Source organism: Xenopus laevis, chromosome 1L, assembly GCF_017654675.1.
Source record: "Xenopus laevis strain J_2021 chromosome 1L, Xenopus_laevis_v10.1, whole genome shotgun sequence".
Lineage (NCBI taxonomy): Eukaryota > Metazoa > Chordata > Amphibia > Anura > Pipidae > Xenopus > Xenopus laevis.
The window spans coordinates 152,560,153-152,582,049 of record NC_054371.1 but is presented as its reverse complement, the minus strand read 5'-3'; the positions used below and the strand labels follow the sequence as shown (position 1 = coordinate 152,582,049).

The 21,897-nt window shown below is 38.8% G+C and overlaps 1 protein-coding gene and 1 gene segment (V, D, J or C); both read left to right on the top strand.

Annotated features, from left to right (window-relative positions):
- LOC101027262 (uncharacterized) overlaps positions 1 to 21,897 on the top strand; it is an 834,796-nt gene that overhangs the window by 40,314 nt on the left and 772,585 nt on the right.
- Positions 6,456 to 7,451, top strand: LOC121394372. The segment is given in 2 exon segments: positions 6,456 to 6,521; positions 6,607 to 7,451. Coding segments are annotated over 2 exon segments (390 nt in total).

The following is a 21,897-nucleotide window of genomic DNA, read 5'->3' as shown; positions in this document are numbered from 1 at the left end:
TGAATGTGCACCAATGTGCAGTGACTTCACACAGAATATAGGAGAAAGCAGCACAAGGGAGCACTGAAACCTGGACTAGGGGTAGGCTGAGGGCCCCTCAACAGGTACCTGACCAGCACCCCTTCATTGTTGTGCCTTAGGCAGGTGCCTCTTCTGCCTACCCCTAGCTCCGGCCCTGGTTAGTCACAGAACAATTGAAACACAAAATATGTAAATAAATAAAGTGAAGTGATGCCATTCATGTACAACCTTACAAAAGAAAACTAGCATTACAACCTATGCACATTTACCATGAATTTGTATATCTAACTTTTAGTGCAGACAATTTTGTCGATGACCACTATCATAATGAAATACTGAACCACTGCATTGTTGGTAAAACACAAGGAAATATAAATCTGTTTTTTTTCCACACAGGCCACTTTTCTTCTTTTCAACCAAACATAAGAGGTCCTCTGCACTCAACCCATTATCAATCAACATTTAGAGATGTTGTGCCTTTTGCTACAAAAAATATCCTCCCCTTTAAACAAAACAGGGATTGTTTGTCCATATATTGCAATATACCAAATTACCCTAGCAACCATGCATTGATTTGAATAAGAGACTGGAATATGAATAGGAGAGGAACTGAAGAGAAAAATGAGGAATACAATTTATCAATAACTATAAATTTGTAGCCTTACATGTCATATTTTTAAAATAGGGTCAGTGACCCCCTTTGAATGGTAGAAAGAGTCAGAAGAAAAAAGCAAAAAACAAAAAGTTGCTTAGAATTAGCCATTCTAAAACATACTAAAAGTTAACTTAAAGGTGAACCACCCCTTTAAGCTGGCCAACTACATCAAGGTCATCACTGGTCTGGCCAATCCTACACTTACTTTCATCTAATTCATTATGAGTTCTATTGCTTCAATATACATTTTGCACAGGGACTAAAGTTTACCTACTTGTTTTTTTTTTTTCTTTCAACACGGCACTTCATGGCTGAAATACAGAGGCCAAATTTGTTAGGTTAGGCTTCATTATACATTTTACAAAGGGACTAGTTTTACCTGCAACTTACTTGCTTCTTTCAAAGTAAAATTCCCAAACTTATTAGTGTAGGGACCCCTACTGGGTAATCTGCCCTGCAGCTTTAAGGCCCCCACCTTTTTCTTAGAGTGATCTGTCAGGAGAGAATGACACTCCCCTGCTACACTGCTATATAGTGTGTGTAGGGAGTGGCCACTTCCTCTTTGGCCTGTGGATGGTGATCCAGCTGGGTGTGCTCAGGAGAGCCTGGGTACAGCTAGGCCCAGAAAGGCCCATGTGCTTTGGAGAAGAAGTCGGGGACCAGGTAACCCCGTGAATGAGGAATAGTTACACTAGGGCAGACTTGTCATAGTCTCTCTAGGAGAGAAAGGCAGATAGGATAGAGAGAAAGAGCAGCTGAAGCTCCAACAAGGATTTGCAGTAAGGGAGTAGCTTCCCAGAGGCTTTATGTGTTGCCTCCAGTCAGGGACCTCAGTGAAGAGGGACTGTAGGGTAGAAGCTGCTTTCCTGACAACTTCCAGGAGGGAATATGTGTGAATACTGCAAATGCCTAATGGAGATCTTTCCTCTGTGAGAAATGCCTAATGCCTGCAGCTCTGTGTGAGAAATGTGCTATTGCCTCAGCTCCTGCGTGAGTACTAAACCTGTGGTCACTTGCCTCGTGCATAGTTAAATAAACCGTTTCTGTTTTACTGCAAGAACCTCCTGGCGCCCATCTTTTGTTGTATGCACAGTAACCTGGGGAATGTAGTTGCACTACACCATAGAGGGAACACTTCCACATGGCGAAGGCCCTGACCCTGTTGTGTGAGTCGCGTGTAACCCATGCTTCTACTGCTAGTTGGACAGTTTAACTATTTGTGTGCTATGCAGCCCAAATAGGTGTTACATTAGATAAAAGGGCAGCCAAGTTTGGGAGTTTTGCTTTGAAAGCAGCAAGTAAGTGGCAGGTAAAACTAGTCCCTTTGTAAAATGTATAATGAAGCAATAGAATTCTTAATGAATCAGATGAAAATTGAGCGTAGGACTGGCCAGATATGGGATGACGTAGTTGGCCAGCTTAAATATATTGCAATATATGGACAAGTTAACTTACTAAGGCAACCGTTTACTAAAGTGCATTAAAAATATTCGCACAATATATAGACAGAATTGTCGCCAAATATGTTATCGCCAGTTTACTAACCTGCGGTAAATAAAAATTTGCGAATTTTCTTGCGCAAGAATATGTGTTTGCCAGTTATTGCATTCGCTGAAAATAACGATACGTACACATTATTGCCAGGTTTACTAAACAGCAAAATGTGCGAAAGACAAAATTTACGCAAGAATATTCACAAAATTTTACCACCACCTATATAGTGGCGTAAAAGTATTTTTTCGCCAGAAAATTCTCAAGGGGCAAGAAATACTCCATAATACTGTTACCCATCATTCTTTGCTGAAGCCATTGCTGACAGAGATTGAATGATATGATTTCTTGTTCGTATAATTCTATTGGCAGAAGTGTTTGTGACTGGATGGATGAAGTATCGGTTTATATGATGCATACATGTTTGATTGGTGTTATTCTGGTAATGTTTTTGGATGGTGTAATCATCAGTCAATAAAGTTTATGAGTTTTGAAGATGCATTTCTGGCCATAAATGTCATAGTAAAAATTGCCATAATAACCGTCATAAAACAAGACCATTTTATAGCATAAATATTCGCAAACTTAATTTGTCGCCAGAAAATTTGCAACTCACTAAAATTACCGTGAACGTAAGCTGGTTCGTTAACGTAAAGTGCAAGTGATTGCAATGACTTCTGAGCGCATTGATGTTTAAACTTAGTCACTGCGAATATTCTGGCAGAAAAATATTCACAGCGATATGTATATCACATATGTATGCAGATTTGGAACAAGAGATCCAAAATTCTTACATCTGTGGTGGTTGTGAGCAAATTGCCACTTTGGAGGCTCGAGTCAGAGCACTAGAGCAACAAATTGCAACACTGCGGTCAATTGACAATCTTGAAAGGAGTCTTTTGCTCACTGAGCAGGACCTAGCGGGGTCAGATCGTTTGGGGGGAACAGAACAGCAGCAGAATATTGAGGTAGCTAGCTGGGTGACAGTTAGAAAATCTAAGGTGGGCAAAAGGAAAATGGAGGCTGATCCGGAATGTGCCAGATTGTGTGATGATGATGGGAGTATGAACTCCGGATTGGTAATTCTAGATGGGGCTGATATCTCTAACAGCCGGGAGACTAGTGGTGGGGAGGAGAGCAGTATCAGGCCTAAGCAGATTGTGGTTATAGGGGACTCAATTATTAGGAAAGTGGATATGGTAATCTGTCGTCCGGATCAATACAACCAAACAGTTTGCTGTCTACCTGGTGCCAGGGTTCGGCATGTGGTTGATCCTGTAGACAAATTATTGGGTGGGACTGGGCACAACCCAACTGTCTTTGTGCATATCGGTACTAATGACAAAATAAATGGTAGATGGAAGACCTTAAAGAGTGATTTCAGGGTAAAGAATTATGGGGAAGCTAGGGTAGACGGGGCAGTGGGATTAGTAAGGGGTCATGGGGGAGGAGTGAGGGGGGCATACAGTTTACCAGCTAAGGAGGTCCCTCTGTGACAAGGAAAACAGAATAATACTAACTTAACATATAATTCTCCACTAAGTAATGCAAATTTTAAAAGTAAAAGTAGTAACCTCCGCTGTATGCTGGCAAATGCAAAAATGAGTTTGTCAGGTAAAATGGGAGATCTAGAATTAATTGCATTCTCTAAAAATTATGATATAATTGGTATCACTGAGACATGGTGGGATGAAACATGTGACTGGATTGTGAATTTAAATGGTTACACCCTTTTTAGGAGGGACAGAGGGATAAAAAGGGTTGAGGAGTGTGTTTGTATGTAAAGCCTGAATTAAAGCCATGCGCTAAAGAAATCACAATAGCTGGCACTGGTGAGGGTGTAGGTTACAACGAGAATTATCATTGGTGTATGCTATAAACCACCTCATATAAGTGTCGAGTATGAAGCCCAGCTACTCTTGCAGATACAAGCGGCTTCACAGCTGGGTCAAGTTGTTGCTATGGGTGACTTCAATTATCCAGACATTGACTGGGGTAATGGGGTTGCCAAGAAAAAGCTAGTAGGTTTGTAAATATACTGAATGACAACTTTTTATTCCAGCTTGTTCAAGAACCTACTAGAATAACTCACTTTTGGACCTTGTAATAACTAATAATACTAAACTCATCTGTAGCATTTGTGCGAATAAGCATTTAGGGAATAGTGATCATAACATGGTCTCCTTTGAGATTCTGTTGCAGAAGCAATTCTATAAGGGAGTAACTAAAACACTAAATTCAGACGTGCAAACAGTATTAGGGCATCTCTGCAACATATTAAGAGGGAAATGCTTTTCACAGGGTTAAACACAGAACAAAAATGGGAAGTTTTTAAATGCTGCTTAATAAATATACATGTCAGTATATTCCCCTTGTAAACAAGGAACATCGTTCCAAAGCAAAACCTTTTTGGTTTTGGAAGCGTTGGTGTTGACGTGGGTGAGAAAAGACGTGCTTTTAAGGCTTTCAAGTTAGCTGGGACAGCCGAATCCTTTATAAGGTACAAGGAGGCCAATAAATCATGCAAAGAAGCCATAAGGCAAGATAAAATTGATATAGAAAAGGATATTGCAGCAAGCAGTAAAAAAAAAATATATATATTTTTTTTAAATATGTTAATAAAAAAATAAAGCAGGAAGGGATGGGACCCTTAGTATCAGAGGGGGGTCAGCTGGTTCATGAAAACAAAATAAAAGCGCAAATTCTGAATTCATATTTTTCGTCTGTCTACACAAATGAGGAATCAGTAAGTGAAGGTTTCCTTTTTAACAGTCCCAATTCTAGTAATACAACTAATGATGCATGGTTCACACATGAGGAAATTCAAAAGAGACTGGAACATGTTAAGACAAACAAAGGTCCAGAACCAGATGGTATTCATCCCAGGGTAATTAGCGAGCTTAGCTCTGTGATTGGCAAACCTCTTTACTTCATTTTTCAAGATTCATTGAGGTCTGGCATAGTGCAGAGAGACTGGCGAATTGCTAATGTGGTGCCTCTATTCAAAAAAGGATCCTGTTCTCAGCCCCAAAACTATAGGCCAATTAATCTGACGTCAATGGTAGGAAAGCTTTTTGAAGGGTTGATAAAGGATAAAATACTGGACTTTATAGCAAATCATAATACTATGAGTTTGTGCCAGCATGGTTTTATGCATAACAGATCTTGCCAGACTAACTTAATTTCTTTTTATGAGAAGGTGAGCAGGGACATCGATTCTGGGATGGCAGTGGATGTGATTTACTTAGACTTAGCTAAAGCATTTGATACAGTGCCACACAAAAGGTTAATGGTTAAATTAAGGAATGTTGGCCTGGAACATAGTATTTGTACTTGGATAGAGAACTGGCTAAAAGATAGACTGCAAAGAATGGTGGTAAATGGAACATTTTCTAATTGGACCAGTGTTGTTAGTGGAGTACCACAGGGCTCTGTACTAGGTCCCTTGCTTTTCAACTTCTTTATTAATGACCTGGAGGTGGGCATTGAAAGTACTGTTTCTATTTTTGCAGATGATTCTAAATTGTGCAGAACTATAGGTTCCATGCAGGATGCTGCCACTTTGCAGAGTGATTTGTCTAAACTGGAAAACTGGGCAGCAAACTGGAAAATGAGGTTCAATGTTGATTAATACAAGGTTATGCACTTTGGCAAAAATAATATAAATGCAAGTTATACACTAAATGGCAGTTTGTTGGGAGTTTCCTTAAATGAGAAGGATCTAGGTTTTTTTGTAGATAACAAGTTGTCTAATTCTGGGCAGTGTCATTCTGTGGCTACTAAAGCAAATAAAGTTCTGTCTTGCATAAAAAAGGGCATTAACTCAAGGGATGAAAACATGATTATGCCTCTTTATAGGTCCCTGGTAAGGCCTCATCTGGAGTATGCAGTGCAGTTTTTTCTTGCAACTTACTTGCTGCTTTCAAAGTAAAACTCCCAGGACTGGGCAGATATGGCATGACTTTGATGTAGTTGGCCAGCTTAAATATATTGCAATATATGGACAAACAATCTCTGTTTTGTTTAAAGGGTAAGGCATTAAGTAGCTGTATGCACAAAATGTCTCAATGTCTAAAATATATTGATAAGTGGTTGAGTGCAGAGGACCTCTTGTATTTGTCTATATGAATTTCATGGTCACAGCCTCATTGCACCCCCACTTAATGGTTTTAAAAATTAGTGGTGAGCACAACTTCCCCTTGTTTGCATATGCAAATCCTGGCTATCCTCCCATGCAAAGATATCACAGGTTTAAAATGCTGCCTGAGCTCTCAATATTGTGTGAGACTTAATCCAACAACACAACCTGAGATGATTCTGTTCTGCTGTTTGCTGTGTCTGTCCCTTACCATGGGTAAGTGGCAGCATTTATAGGAGCACAAATATTTGGACAATTTGTTTAACTGAAATTCTTCAACTATGTTGTATTTTATTCGCAGGAACCATGTCAGAAATCCTTCTCACTCAATCCAACCCAGAAATTAAGAAGCCTGGCGAAAGTGTGAAAATAACCTGTAAAACATCAGGGTTCACTTTCACTGATTATTACATGACTTGGATTCGACAAGCCCCACGAGGAGGATTACAGTGGATAGGCGGAATTGATCCTGATGATGGGGAAACTAACTATTTATCTTCATTGGAAGAAAGATTAACAGTGACTACAGATAATTCAATTAGTACAGTGTACTTAGAGATCAGCCGTTTGATGCTGGAAGACACAGCCACATATTATTGTGCTAGACACACAGTGGAAAAAGTCAGGGAACCTCCCATACAAAAATAACTAACTGCAATGACAGCTTAATAACACAGGAGAGCAGTAATGTTTGTAAAACAAATCTGCTGGTAATAACATTTCTGAATCAAATGCAATTACTGTATGAGGGAGGATATCATAAACTACTGTAATTTAGAAGGCTATCAAAGCTTTGTAAGGCTGTTAGACATTACTTTGCGACAATATAAAAACAGAATGCTACAGATGACTCCTAACAGTCTTACAAATGTTAGCATTCACTACATTATCATTTATAGTCTTAATTTACAGTATAACTTGTAGCAAAAAATCCTGTCCTCCTTACACAACTCTTAGAATAAAATATCCAAGCCCTAATGTCCTGCAGGTTGGAGCAAAAATTATTCTACACAGGGCTGCATTAAGGCTTTAGAGATCTTAAAGCAGGTGTGGGCTCTGTAGCCCTCACTCTCAGCTAGGAAAGCCAGGAGTGAAAGATTAACTTGCATAAATAAAATTGTTTCAGAAAAAGGACTTTTGAGTAGTTGATTAGTGTTATTATGATTGTTTTTATTTTATATTTCATTACTGTGTAATATTTCCTTCCCACACCCCAAGTATTACGCTTGCATGTTTTGATGGAAAGAAGAGCTATGTAGTGATGGGCGAATTTGGGCGGAAAAAAAAGCAAAACGGCACAGGCGTCTCGTTTTTGACACCGGCATCGGTTTTTGATGCCGGCGTCCGTTTTTTTGGACGCTGGCGCACATTCACCGGTGAAAATGCACCAGCGTACATTTTTCTTCATGCCGCCGAATTTCCGCGGCAGTTTTGCAAATTTATTCGCCTGCGGTGAATCGCGGGAATTCGCAGCAAATTTGCGCCTGCCGAATAAATTCGCCCATCACTACAGCTAAGTAAAAAAGTAACTGCACAGAAATACATTTTATTAAAACCATATCCATACAGCATTTTGCCTGTTAATCTTCTTGGATTAAAGATGTATTAAATATTTCTGGCCTGCATTGGTTTTAAGTGCAAATCACTGTGAGAGTACATATACCCTAATGTCTGTATCACTATACAGTATACTATACTACTATATACAACTTCTTGAAAAACCTACCAATGGGGGTAGCATATGGAAATTGGATGACAAGGAAGGGTTAAAGAGGTTTTGAAGTTATTGTAAATAAATTGAAAGTAGTACTGTATCTACTGTATCTCTCCCTTGTAATTCTCTGCACTTATGGTTCTGACTACTAGGCTATTACTCTCATTGATTATAACATGAAATTTATTTACACACCAAAATCTGCTGGTGTGAGTACTGACAGGCCAATGCTGTGCATGCAGTTATCTGCACCAAGAAAGAAAATGCTCCATGTTCATTTTGCCTAATGGTTTTTTCAACATCCATGCTTATATCATACTATTGTTATTATCAGTTAAATAAATGCAGAGTAAAGTACAGTATGGTATATATTCTGTGCTTTACAAAGCACTCACTCCTCTCACTCCACCCCTAGTTTGGGTAAGATTTGGGGTAGATGATAAATGTGTTTCAGATGTTCAAAAACTATAAAAGTATACAGTAGCTGTAGTGATGGGCGAATTTGCGCCGTTTCGCCGAAAAATTCGCGAAGTTCGCGAAACGGCGCCGGCGTCTCGTTGTTGACGCCGGCGCCCGTTTTTGACGCCGGCGCCCGTTTTTGACGCCGGCGTCGGTTTTTTTGAAAAAAAAATTTGACGCCAGCGAATTTTTCGGCGAATTTTCGCGGGCGTTTCGCGAATTTATTCGCCTGCCGCGAATCGCGCAAATTCGCCGCGAATTTGCGCCTGGCGAATAAATTCGCCCATCACTAAGTAGCTGTTCTGCTCAGATGTAGCATTCTTATTAGCAATGGGGCTGAAGGTTGAACTATAGATAGAGACATCATCTTTAAAATAAAACCTCCACCACTTAATTTTATCTCAGGTCCTTACTAAATTATGGCACTGTGTAATGGTATAAAAATATAAAATGTATTTTTAAGGGGCCCCAGGGGGCATAGTTATTAATGTTGGAGACAAAAATCACTAGTGATGTTGCCCATAGGAGATCTTTGCTTCTGTTTTGCTAATGTGTAGGTGATCTTGCTATTGGCAATATCACTGGTGATGTTTGTCTCCAATGTTAATAAATATGCCCCTTTGGGCCCTTATAAAATACATGTTAATAAATATTCACTAAATTTTGCCCAGGTGCAGTAACCCATAGTAACTAATCAACGGAAAGCACTTACTGGTCACCTGTTTAAAACATCTTAATGGTTGCCATAGGATACTGCTCCTGGAAAAACATTTGACCTTTTATTACATATGGGGATAAGTTATTGTTTTAACAAATATGCAACTTTTTTTGTGTCAGAACAGTTTTACAAAATGTAAAGAAGGAGGATAGGCAGTTATGCGGATTATATTAATCCATGCTAAAATATGCAAATAACAATCAAATTTTCTTTAAAACCTGCAGTCAGGGTCATAAATAGGGGTAGGCCTATTTGTTGCTGGGTTGTCTAGGGTGTCCAGCTGTCCTGGCCTGGCACTGACTGCAGTTCCCTGATAAAGCAAAGGAATCACATCCAACTGTCTATATCTATAACTCACGCTGTCAATATGAAGTTGTTTCTTGTTTATTTACTATTCCTGTTATGGTTATCAGGTAAGAATGTTTAGGAGATATTGTATAATAATATTTCCCAAGATATCAATGTAATAAATGGTCATTATGTCTCATATTTTCCAGCAGGTCACTGTGATGTACAACTTGACCAGTCAGATTCAGTGGTGATAAAGCCGGGAGGGTCTCACAAACTGTCCTGCACAGCCTCTGGCTTCACATTCAGTGGTCACTGGATGAGGTGGATTAGACAGGCTCCTGGGAAAGGATTACAGTGGTTATCTGATATTAGCTATGATGGGAGTACAACACGCTATGCTGATTCAGTTAAAGGAAGATTCACTATCTCCAGAGACAATAATAACAACAAGTTATATCTGCAAATGAACAATCTACAAACTGAAGACACGGCTGTGTATTATTGCGTTAGATATACACAGTGAAAAAAAGCAATGGCAAAAACTCCCATTGCTCTTCCACAATCATGCAGCAGGAGGCAGCAAACTTACATACACTATTGAAAAGCAGAAGCTTAACATATTAACCAATTTATGAGCCAAATTATCTCCTTACTTACAAACATAATGATGCAAACAACTAAGACCAAATTAATTGTCCCAAACTGTTTTTGATTATTGGCCCCTTTCAGGTAATCATTATGAAAATAGCACTCACACTGCAAGATAACAACAGCATAACTTATAAGGATGGACTGATTATTTTCTGCTGGGGCTCTTGCAGCCAGAGGCCCCAGGCTATGGAGCCCCATGGGTAGTGAGGCCCTTCATGGGCATGGGGTTATTGGAACAGTGATAATTGCCTGCAAGCTCTACTAAAAGGAGATTTCTGGAGCTCAGAGGCAGCAGAGAATGCAAATGGAGCTGCCCAGTTATGGATTCTTAACTGAGGCTTGGGTGTACTCACACTCCGGATCTAAAGATTTCATACTTCTGTGAGATGTTGTGGATGCCTATACCAGCTCTGTGTGAGCATTTAAAGTAATCCCAGTATCTTTCATTTAGCAAAGGGAATTCAGGCCCTGTATTGGTAAGAAAGATTAACTTTATCAATAGTGTACTTCCCTTAAACACAAAAGGTGTCAAAATAGGGTTACACAGTCAGGGCCAGGGCACTCTGCCAATGAGGTGAGTTGAAAAACTCAGCGGTTAAAGATAGCTAAATACAGTCTTAATAAGAGAGGAGCCAAGCAAGAGTTCTAGACTAGCAAAGGGACACAGTCGTTAGCAAGGTTTTGGACGGAAGGTACAGTTCTATGAATGGACAAAAGCGTAGTCAGGCAGGCCGGGGTTGGTGCGGGCGGAGTACTACCAAGGTCAGACAGGCTGGTTCGGTGTGGGCAGAGTTCAAGCAAGGTCAGACAGGCCGGGATGGTGCAGACGGAGTTCAAAGAATAGTCGGGCAGGCAAGGGTCAGGATTGGCAGAATCAGAGTAGTCAGGCAGGCAAGGGTCAGATTTGGCAGAGTTGAGAATAGTCAGGCAGGCAAGGATCGAAACAGGAATCAAACAGGACAAAAATTGCACCCAGGAACGAACAAGTTAGACCTAGCAAAGGGCAATGAGTTTGTGCTCAGAGCCCATTTAAATATTCGAATTTTACGTCATTGCGATGACGTCATGACGCTCACAATGCACAAAAACCCAGAAGTGCGCGCCACATGCGACATAGCAAAGCCAGCAAGAGAAAGAAGCCTGAGCCCGGGGGTTGCAGTAGCACATGAGACAATGAAATGCATGTGATAAGTATACTGACTATGTTAATAACCTTGAAGGGGTTGTTCACCTTTGAGATAACTTTTAATACAATGTAGAGAGTGATATTCTGAAACAATTTGCATTTGGTTTTCATTTTTTATTATTTGGAGTTTTTGAGTTATTTAGCTTTTTATTCAGCAGCTCTTCAATTTTCATCTTAACCAATCTGGTAACTAGGGTCCAAATTAGCCTAGCAACCGTGCATTGATTTGAATAAGAGACTGGAATATGAATAGGAGAGGGCCTAAACAGAAGGATCAGTAATAAAAAGTAACAATAACAATAGATTTGCAGCCTTACAGAGCATTTGTTTTTAACAAGGGAGTCAGCAACGCCCATTTCGGGAAGAAAAAACCTATGTATTCAAGAGCATGCGTCAAGATGGGGAAAGTTTCCATGTTGGGAAATGGTTTGTGGGAGAATTAAGTCCCATTGTATCCATACTTTATCAAAATTAGGTCCACTGGGAGCTGTGTAGAACTGCTAGATATTCCATACGTCAAATGTCCTGGATTGCAGACTTGAGTTCATGTTAAAACATTTTTAAAGTAATACAAAGAAAAAGCTTGGTAATTGAGATAAATGAATGAAGTAGAATGAAGAGCACACCCCTAAGTGCGCATTCTGGGAGCACTTATGTCTCCCATGATGAAACTTATGCACAAGGTAGGGACAGGCAGGCGAGGGCATGTATACATGAATCCCTCGTCTGCCTCTAGTTCCGACACATGCAGCTCTGAATCCAAAGCCCATGCCGCAGGTCTCTGTGTTCCAAAGCCAGGGTCGAACTGGGCCGGTGGGGCAGCTTCTAACCTAGGACCGTTTCCCATCCTCCTTCCTGCTGGCCAGGATCTCTGGAGATCTCTTGTGCGCCCCTTAGCAGGTCCTTTGGCATGGAGTACTTCTGTGCGTTCATCACTGTTGTATCTCTCCTGTAATCTGATCCCCCGCCTCCTTTTGCTCTCTACATAGCAAAGGAATGAGGCTGGTTGACAGAAGCGGGCTATTTGCTTTATGCAGATAATTGTGAGGTTATCTACATAACCAGGTTAGTGGCCCTGCAGTGGAGGGAAAGTGTTGTCTGCTTGCCCTTACCTGGTGGCTCCACAATCCACAGCAGCACTTGCTTTGCTCACTTTAAAAGATGGTTGCAGAGGCAATATCTGTTCAACCTGGGCCAGTTCTGTCCACATCTGCAGTGTTGGTATACAGTATGCACATGTCATGCTTTGGCACCTCAGCTCCATAATGACCTGCTTCTGCTTTCCCAGTAAGTTTCTTTCACTGGGGGGTACTGATACATAAATTGCCACAGTGTTAATCCTACTATGAGTTCTGGGGTATTTATACATGAAATTGCCACTGTGCCATTTTTCTATGATTTCTGGGAGTATTTATACAGGTTCTTTATTTATTATATATATATTTATATATGAAATTGTCAATGTTTCATCCCGACCCTCCTGCTGGATGAAATCTGAAGGGCCCTAGAGGAGAGAGGATGTCTGCAATAAGTCATTGGAGGGGATGGGAGTTTGCAAAGGGAATGAGGGCAGAGGGCCCTTAGGGTGGCGAACCTGGTGGGCCCTGAACCCTCAGTCTGACTCTGTCCAAAGCAAAGAGTGAAGGCCTGTGATCATATGCAGACAGCCAAAAGCAATGTGTAAAGTAAAAAAAATGGCATATAGCTGATTTTTTTGCACGTTGAATACTATGTTCAGCTTTGCAAATAAGATTTTTTTCAGTTACTAAACTTACACAGACCTATTAAATAAAAAGAAAGTTAATCCCATTTTTTAAAAAAAATGTATGACATTACTAGGGGGCCAATTTATTAACATTCAAGTTATTACTTCAATTCCCTAAAACTCATGAATTCGAACTAGGGTTTCCATAACACGAATGTTCAAAATTTATAAAGTGAAAAAAACGTAAACATTTTTCAGTGGTTCTAATGTTATTTATAAATATAAATGCTATATCAGTATCTATCTGCCAGATTTGGGCAAGTGTTTTTTGGGAACAGTTTAATTACTTTAGGAAGCTGGAGGATACCATAAGCTTAGCACATTATGATTTTTTTTTTAAAAAGACACATCTATGACATTTTTACTTTTTGCCACATTCCTCAGCTAAATAACTTGTTTAATTGCCATAACCTTTTTATAAAAAACATGTCACACTAATAGTTGTGTAGGTATTATAAATTAGAATTTGTGATAAATAATATAATAGATTTTTATAACGTCTTCACACATCTGATTGCACAGCCCATTGCAATAACTGCCTTCTGAGATCCAACCGTTTCATATGGTGAAAATAACATTAATGTGGTTAGTTTATTGTGCATAAGTTTAAAGAAAGATTTCTATATGGTTAGGGAGACATCTGTTTCCTGCACTGCATGCAGGTGCTCAATTTAATTTCACCCTGGATCACTAGAGTTCACTCAATCCTAAGCAGAAAAGAAGCTGCTAAATGAAATATTGGCTAGGAATAAGCACGTATCCAAGTAAAAATCCCATATACCCATATTGTTAGAAGGTGGAAGGTGCTTAAAATGCTGAAGGGGCAGATTTAATAAAATGTGAGAGTAGAGTTTACCACAGAAAAATGAACTCACTTTATATTCATTCTCATGGCTACAGTTCACCATCCTAAAAATCCCATGGAATCCCATGAATGAAGGCTGTGGTAATCTCTAAATTTACATTTTTATAAATATGCCCCTAACAGTGATATACATGTGATACAATGACTGAAACCACACTACCCAGTAAAGACTACAGATAGGTAATTCAGGTCATGTCAAAGGGATTCTTTCCCAGGAAAGCAGGATTTTTACAAAATGCATTACTGCTTCTTCAGCAGGAACCTGCATCTAAATCTGTTCAAAAGAAAAAATACATTTAATAAACATTTAATTTTGACATCTAACATGGAGCTAGACATGTTCTTAGTTTCCCAGGTGCCCTGAGCCATGTGACTTGTGTTCTTATAAATTTGAGTCACTAAAGCTAATGTCAGGCAGGGGGCTCAGGTTGGGAATCAGCCCCCACTCTGCCATCTACTTAAATCCTTGCCAGCTATTGCATTGACTTGGATGTAGGCACATGCATTATAAGACCTAAAAAAAAAAAAAGAAAAGTCAGAGGAGAAGCAGCCAAAGAGAGTACAGTACAGATGCAGTACATCTTTTGTGTTATGTATGTGGTTCTGAGGTCCAGGCCTTCTTCGAACATAAAAAGGCTACTTTCTTTAAATGTATATGTATCCCTTTTATTTGTATGAGGAAATATTTGGGAATTTTATTTTAATTGGGAAACATTGACTGTCTTAATATAAATATAATAAATGCAATTAAATAAATATTATATAACACATGAACTCTGAAAATTAATTAAGTTCATCTTATTTTGGTAACTGCAATGTAAAATACAACTCGCGATGTTGCAAATTCAGATCATTATATATACACAAATGATCTCTTGAAAATCAGGATGTTTTATGTAAAGAACTCGATTTTTTGGAAATTGCTGCATCCCGACAACCATGCTTTCCGTGCTGTTTCTGCTATGGACCCATAGGGCCCATTATATACAGGTATGGGATTCGTTATCTGGAAACCAGTTATCCAGAAAGCTCCGAATTATGGAAAGACTGTCTACTATAGACTCCATTATACTCAAATAATCCAAAATTTTATCAAACTGATTTCCTTTTTCTTTTGTTTTCTTTATTTTTATTGGGTTTTCCAAAGCATAAAAGATGTATATTTTAACAGAGCATGTTAAGTATGATACAATTACATAAATGCCTATGCCATGCAGTTTGCAACACCAGAGTATATAATAATTATATAAATATAAGCATAATAATTACATTATAAGAATAATGAGCCAATACACCCTAAAGTGATATTAAATAACCAGACCAACATAAAACCAAACCTCGCCTGGTGGATTTACAACTCTAAAACATTTTTTTTTGTTTTGTTTTTTTAATGATACTAAGTCATTAATGTTGTCCAAAAAATAAATATTTAAATCTGTAACAACTCCAAAATTTTGGATTTGTGCCTAGAGTCTACCTGATCAAAATAAAGAGACCAATTATCAGTAAACCTGAGTTTGAGATGAGGTTCTTCTGCTTTAGTATTTATGGCCTCTTGCCAGCATAGCTGGTTTAATTGTGCTCAAATATCTTTTATGGAAGGGGGGAACTCTAAAATCCAGTAAAGCAATATGGCCTTTTTAGTAGCCGCCATAAAGCATAAAATTAAGTTTGAAATCAAATTAGGGTTGATTTTTTTTTCTGTAATAATAAAACAGTACCTTGTACTTGATCCCAACTAAGATATGATTAGTCCTCGTTGGAAGCAAAACCAGACTATGGGTTTATTTCATGTTTACATGATTTTCTAGTAGACTTAAGGGCAGATTTACCAAAGGTCAAAGTTCGAAGTTAAAAAAACTTTGAATTTCGAATTCAAAAATACCAACCGAATGGAGGTCGAAGTTTTTTGGGGTCAAAGTGGGCTGAATTTGGCCTACTTCGAATAGTATGATTCGAAGTATTGCTACTTCGATCTACTTTGATTCTCTGAAACTCCCCAAATTGCTTCCATATAGGTTCTGGGAGGTCCCCCACAGGCTAAAACAGCACTTTTAGGTGACAAATGGTCGAAGTCGAAGTTTTAAAGAGACGGTACTTAAAAAAAATGTGATTTTCAAATTTCAAAGTTTTTTTAAATTCGAATCGAAGTTGAACTATTCCCTAGTCAAAGTACACAAAAAATAGCTTGAAATTCAAAGTTTTTTACTTCGAAAATTCACCTCGACCTTTGATAAATCTTACTCTTAAAGGGATACTGTCATGGGAAAAAACATTTTTTTCAAAATGAATCAGTTAATAGTGCTGCTCCAGCAGAATTCTGCACTGAAATCCATTTCTCAAAAGAGCGAACAGATTTTTTTATATTCAATTTTAAAATCTGACATGGGGCTAGACATTTTGTCAATTTCCCAGCTGCCCATGTGATGTGTGGCTGCACTTTAGGAGAGAAATGCTTTCTGGCAGGCTGCTGTTTTTCCTTCTCAATGCAACTGAATGTGTCTCAGTGGGACATGGGTTTTTACTATTGAGTGCTGTTCTCAGATCTACCAGGAAGCTGTTATCTTGTGTTAGGGAGCTGTTATCTGGTTACCTTCCCATTGTTCTTTTGTTTGGCTGCTGGGGGGGGAAGGGAGGGGGTGATATCACTCCAACTTGCAGTACAGCAGTAAAGAGTAATTGAAGTTTATCAGAGCACAAGTCACATGACTTGGGGCAGCTGGGAAATTGACAATATGTCTAGCCCCATGTCAGATTTCAAAATTGATTATAAAAAAATCTGTTTGCTCTTTTGAGAAATGGATTTCAGTGCAGAATTCTGCTGGAGCAGCACTATTAACTGATTCATTTTGAAAAAAATGTTTTTTCCCACGACAGTATCCCTTTAATGTCTGAAGATCCAAATTACGGAAAGATCAGTTATCCGGAAAACCACAGGGCCCGAGCATTCTGGATAACAGGTCCTATACATGTAGTAATAATAATAATGTAATATGCATTGGTAACAGGTATGGTACCTGTTTGTCAGAATGCTTGGGACCTGTTATTCAGAATGCTCTGGGCCTAAGTTTTCCGGATTACAGATCTTTCCTAATTTGGATCTTCATAATTTAAGTCTACTAGAAAATCATGCAAACATAAAATAAATCCAATAGGGTGTTTTTTTGTTGGAATAAAATGGAGTCTATGGGAGACAGCCTTTCCATAATTCGCAGATTTCTGGATAACGGTTTCTGGATAACGGATCCCATACCTGTACTACTTTAGTTTTCTTTTCTGCTTTCTGTTTTCTCAATAAGCCAAATCTATAATATGCTGAAATATAATAGACTAAAATTATAAATATACTAAAAATTCCATGTATCTAGACAAAAAATGAAACAAAACAGAACATTTATTTTACAGATGAAAATATTGCATATTGCAGATAATCAGCAAATGGAAATCAGGACACAGAATTGTGGCATCATGCAAATGAATGCTGCTCTCATGTGTAATTGGATTGGCATATAAGGTTAGACTTTTTAATTGAAGCTTTAAGGTTCATTAGGGGGAGACTACAACAACCTACAAAATAGCCTGATTTACTGTAATGGCCTCACTGTATGAGTTGTATGGTATTCTGTTGTTTATCTCAGGTGAATATGCAGAGTATGATTAATATAAAAACTGAGTTGTATTTATATCCTGTATGAATTTACTGTATATATGTTATGTTTCTTTTATATAAAGGATCTGCTGCAGAAATACTTTTAAGTCAGAAGGCTTCAGAAATAGCAAATGTTGGGACATCCATACTGTTACAATGTGAAGTCAGTGGATATAATATTAATGATCACCACATGCACTGGGTACGTCAGGCTCCTGGACCTGGAACAATTGAATGGTTAGCAGCTTACAGATCTGATACAACTTACATCTCAGAAAGCTTTAAGGAGAGGGTAACTCCATCCACAAGTGGCTCCACTGCACAACTAAGGATTAGCAAGTTATCAAGCTCAGACACTGCTACATATTATTGTGCAACGCACATTGAGGAAGCTCTATGCAGACAGTGTGTAAAATCTGCAGAGAAGGGTCTGCAGAACTCAGTTAATTATCCAGGCACTATTTTGTCTAGAAAAACTACACACATACACAAGCGAAAAACTAGCGTCAGGTGGCAGCATGCCAGAGGTTACATGGGGAGGCAAAAGAACATGCCTGGTAAATTAAAGAGCTAGAATTCCCCCTTAGCAGCATCAGGGACTTATTAGTTATATCCATATCTAGCCTTGAAACGTCTGTCACTATTAAAGCCGCACTGTAGGATATTGAATTTTTGTATGAATTTGTATCTCCACTCATTTTGCTCCTGTTGTGTTTTAAAGTTACCAATTAGTATAGTGAAGGTTATTAATACTGTGAAATACTGGCAATACATTATTATATATCCCATCATATTAATAATAATAATTGTAATAGTAGTAGTAAATAATTAGCTTTTCCCATTTCATAAGATGGACTATTAGCCCTGTAACACAAAGCCCATCATTTTCTGACAAAAACTGACATTATGATTCTTGTATTTAATATAGCAGTTTATGAATATTGTACTAATGTTTCATCTCTTCTAAGGATTCATTCAGTTTATCAATTGTGCAGAGTCAGACCCAGTGGTGATAAAACCAGGAGGATCTTACTCGACTTTGACCCTTAGCAACAATGGTACAATCTGGGAAAAAACAAAAGATTTTGATTGGTAACAGTAGGATAACATTTTGTAATGATTTCATTATAACAAGGCTTTATTTTTTTTTGTAACAAAGTTTTATTTGGTTTTAACAGTTACATTTCCAGACATTTCGACTTTTCTCAATGAACACATATATAAAGTCATAATTACAATTATACTGAATGGTCTTGTAGTGGAATTGCAAAAGCTTATATAAGCAATATTAACATTATCAGTATTACAAAAAAAAAAGAAGAAAAGGGTGGTTGAGGAAATAACAGGGAGATATTGTCACCTCTACTGGGATTGTCTATCCAATCTGGGTAGATTGTTCTGAGATACAAAATAGTCCCATTTTGACCATATTTTCTATGTTTTGCTGTCATCTCCTCCATTAGTTTCATGTCCCAGATCTGGGTGATAGTCTAGTGTTGGGGCATTTGGTGCTTTCCAATTGGAGGTAATTGACAGTCTAGCTGCCATATAGATAAAGTTTAGGAGTTTCTGTTCAGAGGTGGGAACATCTGTATGGGGTAGGCCTAGGGGTACATTAAAGGCTTGAATACTAATTTTCATAAAGAAGATCTTAGTGATCATTGCCCTGATGCCCTTCCAAAATTCAGATAGCTTTGGACAATACCACAAAATGTGTGAGAGAGAGCCCTTGTGCCCACATGACCTCCAGCACATTGCCAAGGTATTTGGAGATATTCTACTAAGCTTTACTGGGGTATAATACCAGAAAAATATTGTCTTATAAACGCTTTCTTTTTGATCACACAGGTAACGCTCCTCCTAGCGTTATCCCAGATATCTTCCCATTGTTCTAAAGTGGGGGGAATTCAGAGCAACATACTGTATATTTATGCTTAGGGAACGGTTCCTCCGTTTCTGTATTCAGGATAGAATAAATGGTAGATATTAATGCTTTCTGGGGCAGTCCACCCAGGCACTTTTATTCAAAGGAGGTTAGGGAGTTGAAGGGGGGCTGTCCCGTGTATATAACGTGGATAAAATGTGAGATTTGGATATATTCATAATACCAGCTCGGGAATTTGATGACTCTTTTGATGTTTTTGCAAATGTAAATTAATAAAACCATATGTTCGAAAAAGGTTCTTCCTTGGAAAGGGGGGGAGAGACCAGGGGAGAACTGTGGATTGGCTAGGATTGACAGCATTAAGCAAGGGGAGCCTGCCAAGGATACCTTTCTGCAGCAGCGTTCCCAGATCTTAAGGTGAATTTATTCACCTGTAGAATGTTAGGTGGGGGCTTAACTGGTATGAGAGTTTGCCAAAAGACAGTATTTGGGTGTATTGGGGCTAGGAAAAATTATTCAAACCCATCTAGTTGTTGGGGCATAAGTGGTCCAGCCCAATACCTGGCGTAGTTGCGCTGCTTCATAGTATCTGCGGAAATTTGGTACAGATAACCCACCTTGAGATCTGCTCATTTTCATTACTTTTTTGGGCACTCTGTGCCTAGACTTTGTCCAAATAAACTCAGAGTAAATTTTTTGGATGCTTTGTAGGGTAGCACTCAATACCATTACAGGCAAGGTTTCAAAGAGGTAGAGCAGTTTAGGGAGGATTGACATCTTTACAGCTGTTATCCTACCCAACCAGTATATTGTATACATGTTCCACTTCTCTAAAAGCAAGGCAATAGATTTAGATATAGTTGTATTTATAGAGCTGCAGGTATGATTTTGTAAGCTGAACACCAAGATAGCGTAAGGAGCAGTCCTTTCATTTATAATTGAAATTAATTTTCAGTGTTTTCAGTGTGTGAGAGGGAATGTTTAGAGCTAAGGCCTCTGATTTTTAAAAGTTCAATTTATATCCTGAATGATTACCATATTGGATAAGTAGTTTATGCAGGTTTGGCAGGGATACCATAGGGTTGGTGATGGTTAGGAGGACATTGTCAGCAAACAGGGCAACATGGAATTCATTGTTCCCTAGGCTCGGTCCTGTAATATCCTCATGTTTCCTGATGGCTGTGGCCAAAGGCTCTATGCTGAGGGTATATAAAAGGGGGGTGAGTTTAAGGGTTGCTGTAGGTGTAGAGTGCAATGTCCTTATAGCTGTCAGGAATTGGCCTTCAAACCACCTTGTTTGTAGAAGGTCAAACAAAAAACACCATTCTAAGAGGTGAAACGCTTTCTCAGCATCTAAGCTGAGTATAAACGCAGGGGTTTGGGTTTTGTTGATAAGATCTATTATGTCAATGGCCCATCGGGTATTACCCCCTGCTTGTCTACCGTGAGTCTATTGGCTAGAATTTTTGTAAATAGCTGACAAGGTCTGAATTTAGTAAAGCTATAGGGAGATAACTCCCACACTGGTTGGGGTCTTTACCTTCCTTATGTAGCAGGGTGATATATGATGTCAACATAGTCGACAGAATAGGTGAACCTGTGAGGAAGGAGTTGAATAACTTTGCTAATTATGGGGTAAGAGCAGTGTTAAATACCTTATAATAAGCCTAAGGCATAGAGGAGGGGCAGACAATATTTGAGATTTTTAAATAAGCTTACAACAGCTATGAATGCTTTAATAAAAAATTGAAATTGTATTTCATGTTTAATTTGAAAAGGACTTTTATTATACAGCTTTTTGTGTCTGGGTTGACAGGTCTACTTTAAACAAACTTAATATAATAACAAAAAATAAAAGTGTATCAAATCCTGAGGTTCTGCATTATACCTGCAAGTATAGATGGTAGGCCATTCACAGCCTTGGTGGGGAGCATCCTGGAGGCTTTTGGAGCACACAGGTGTGGGGAAAAGAGTCATTACTCAAGAGGCTTCTGTGTCCCCAAGATTAGCTGCGTATGTGGCCGTGGGTTAGGCCACATAAAGTTATAGTGGGAGTACTAACTGGTTGACCATCCTATGTAGATGTTGATGTAGACCCTCCAACCTTGGTCCACACTGGAGTGAGTCTATCCTGGCATCTGGTGTGCTCTGTCGGAGCATCTTGTGATGCTATGCCGAGGTCTTTAAGGAATCGTGTGCTATCTTCTGGATCCTGGAGTATATATTGTCTGTTACCCTTTGTGGGGTAACTTAAAGGGAAAACCCCATCTGTATGTGATCTTGTGGGAGCGAATGGCCTGGGTGACCGGACGCAACTCCATTCTCTTCCCCTATGTAATGGGGGAAATATCGTTAAATTTTTGTTAAATACATATTCAATGTAGGGGGTGTTGTGTACCTTATTGGTCT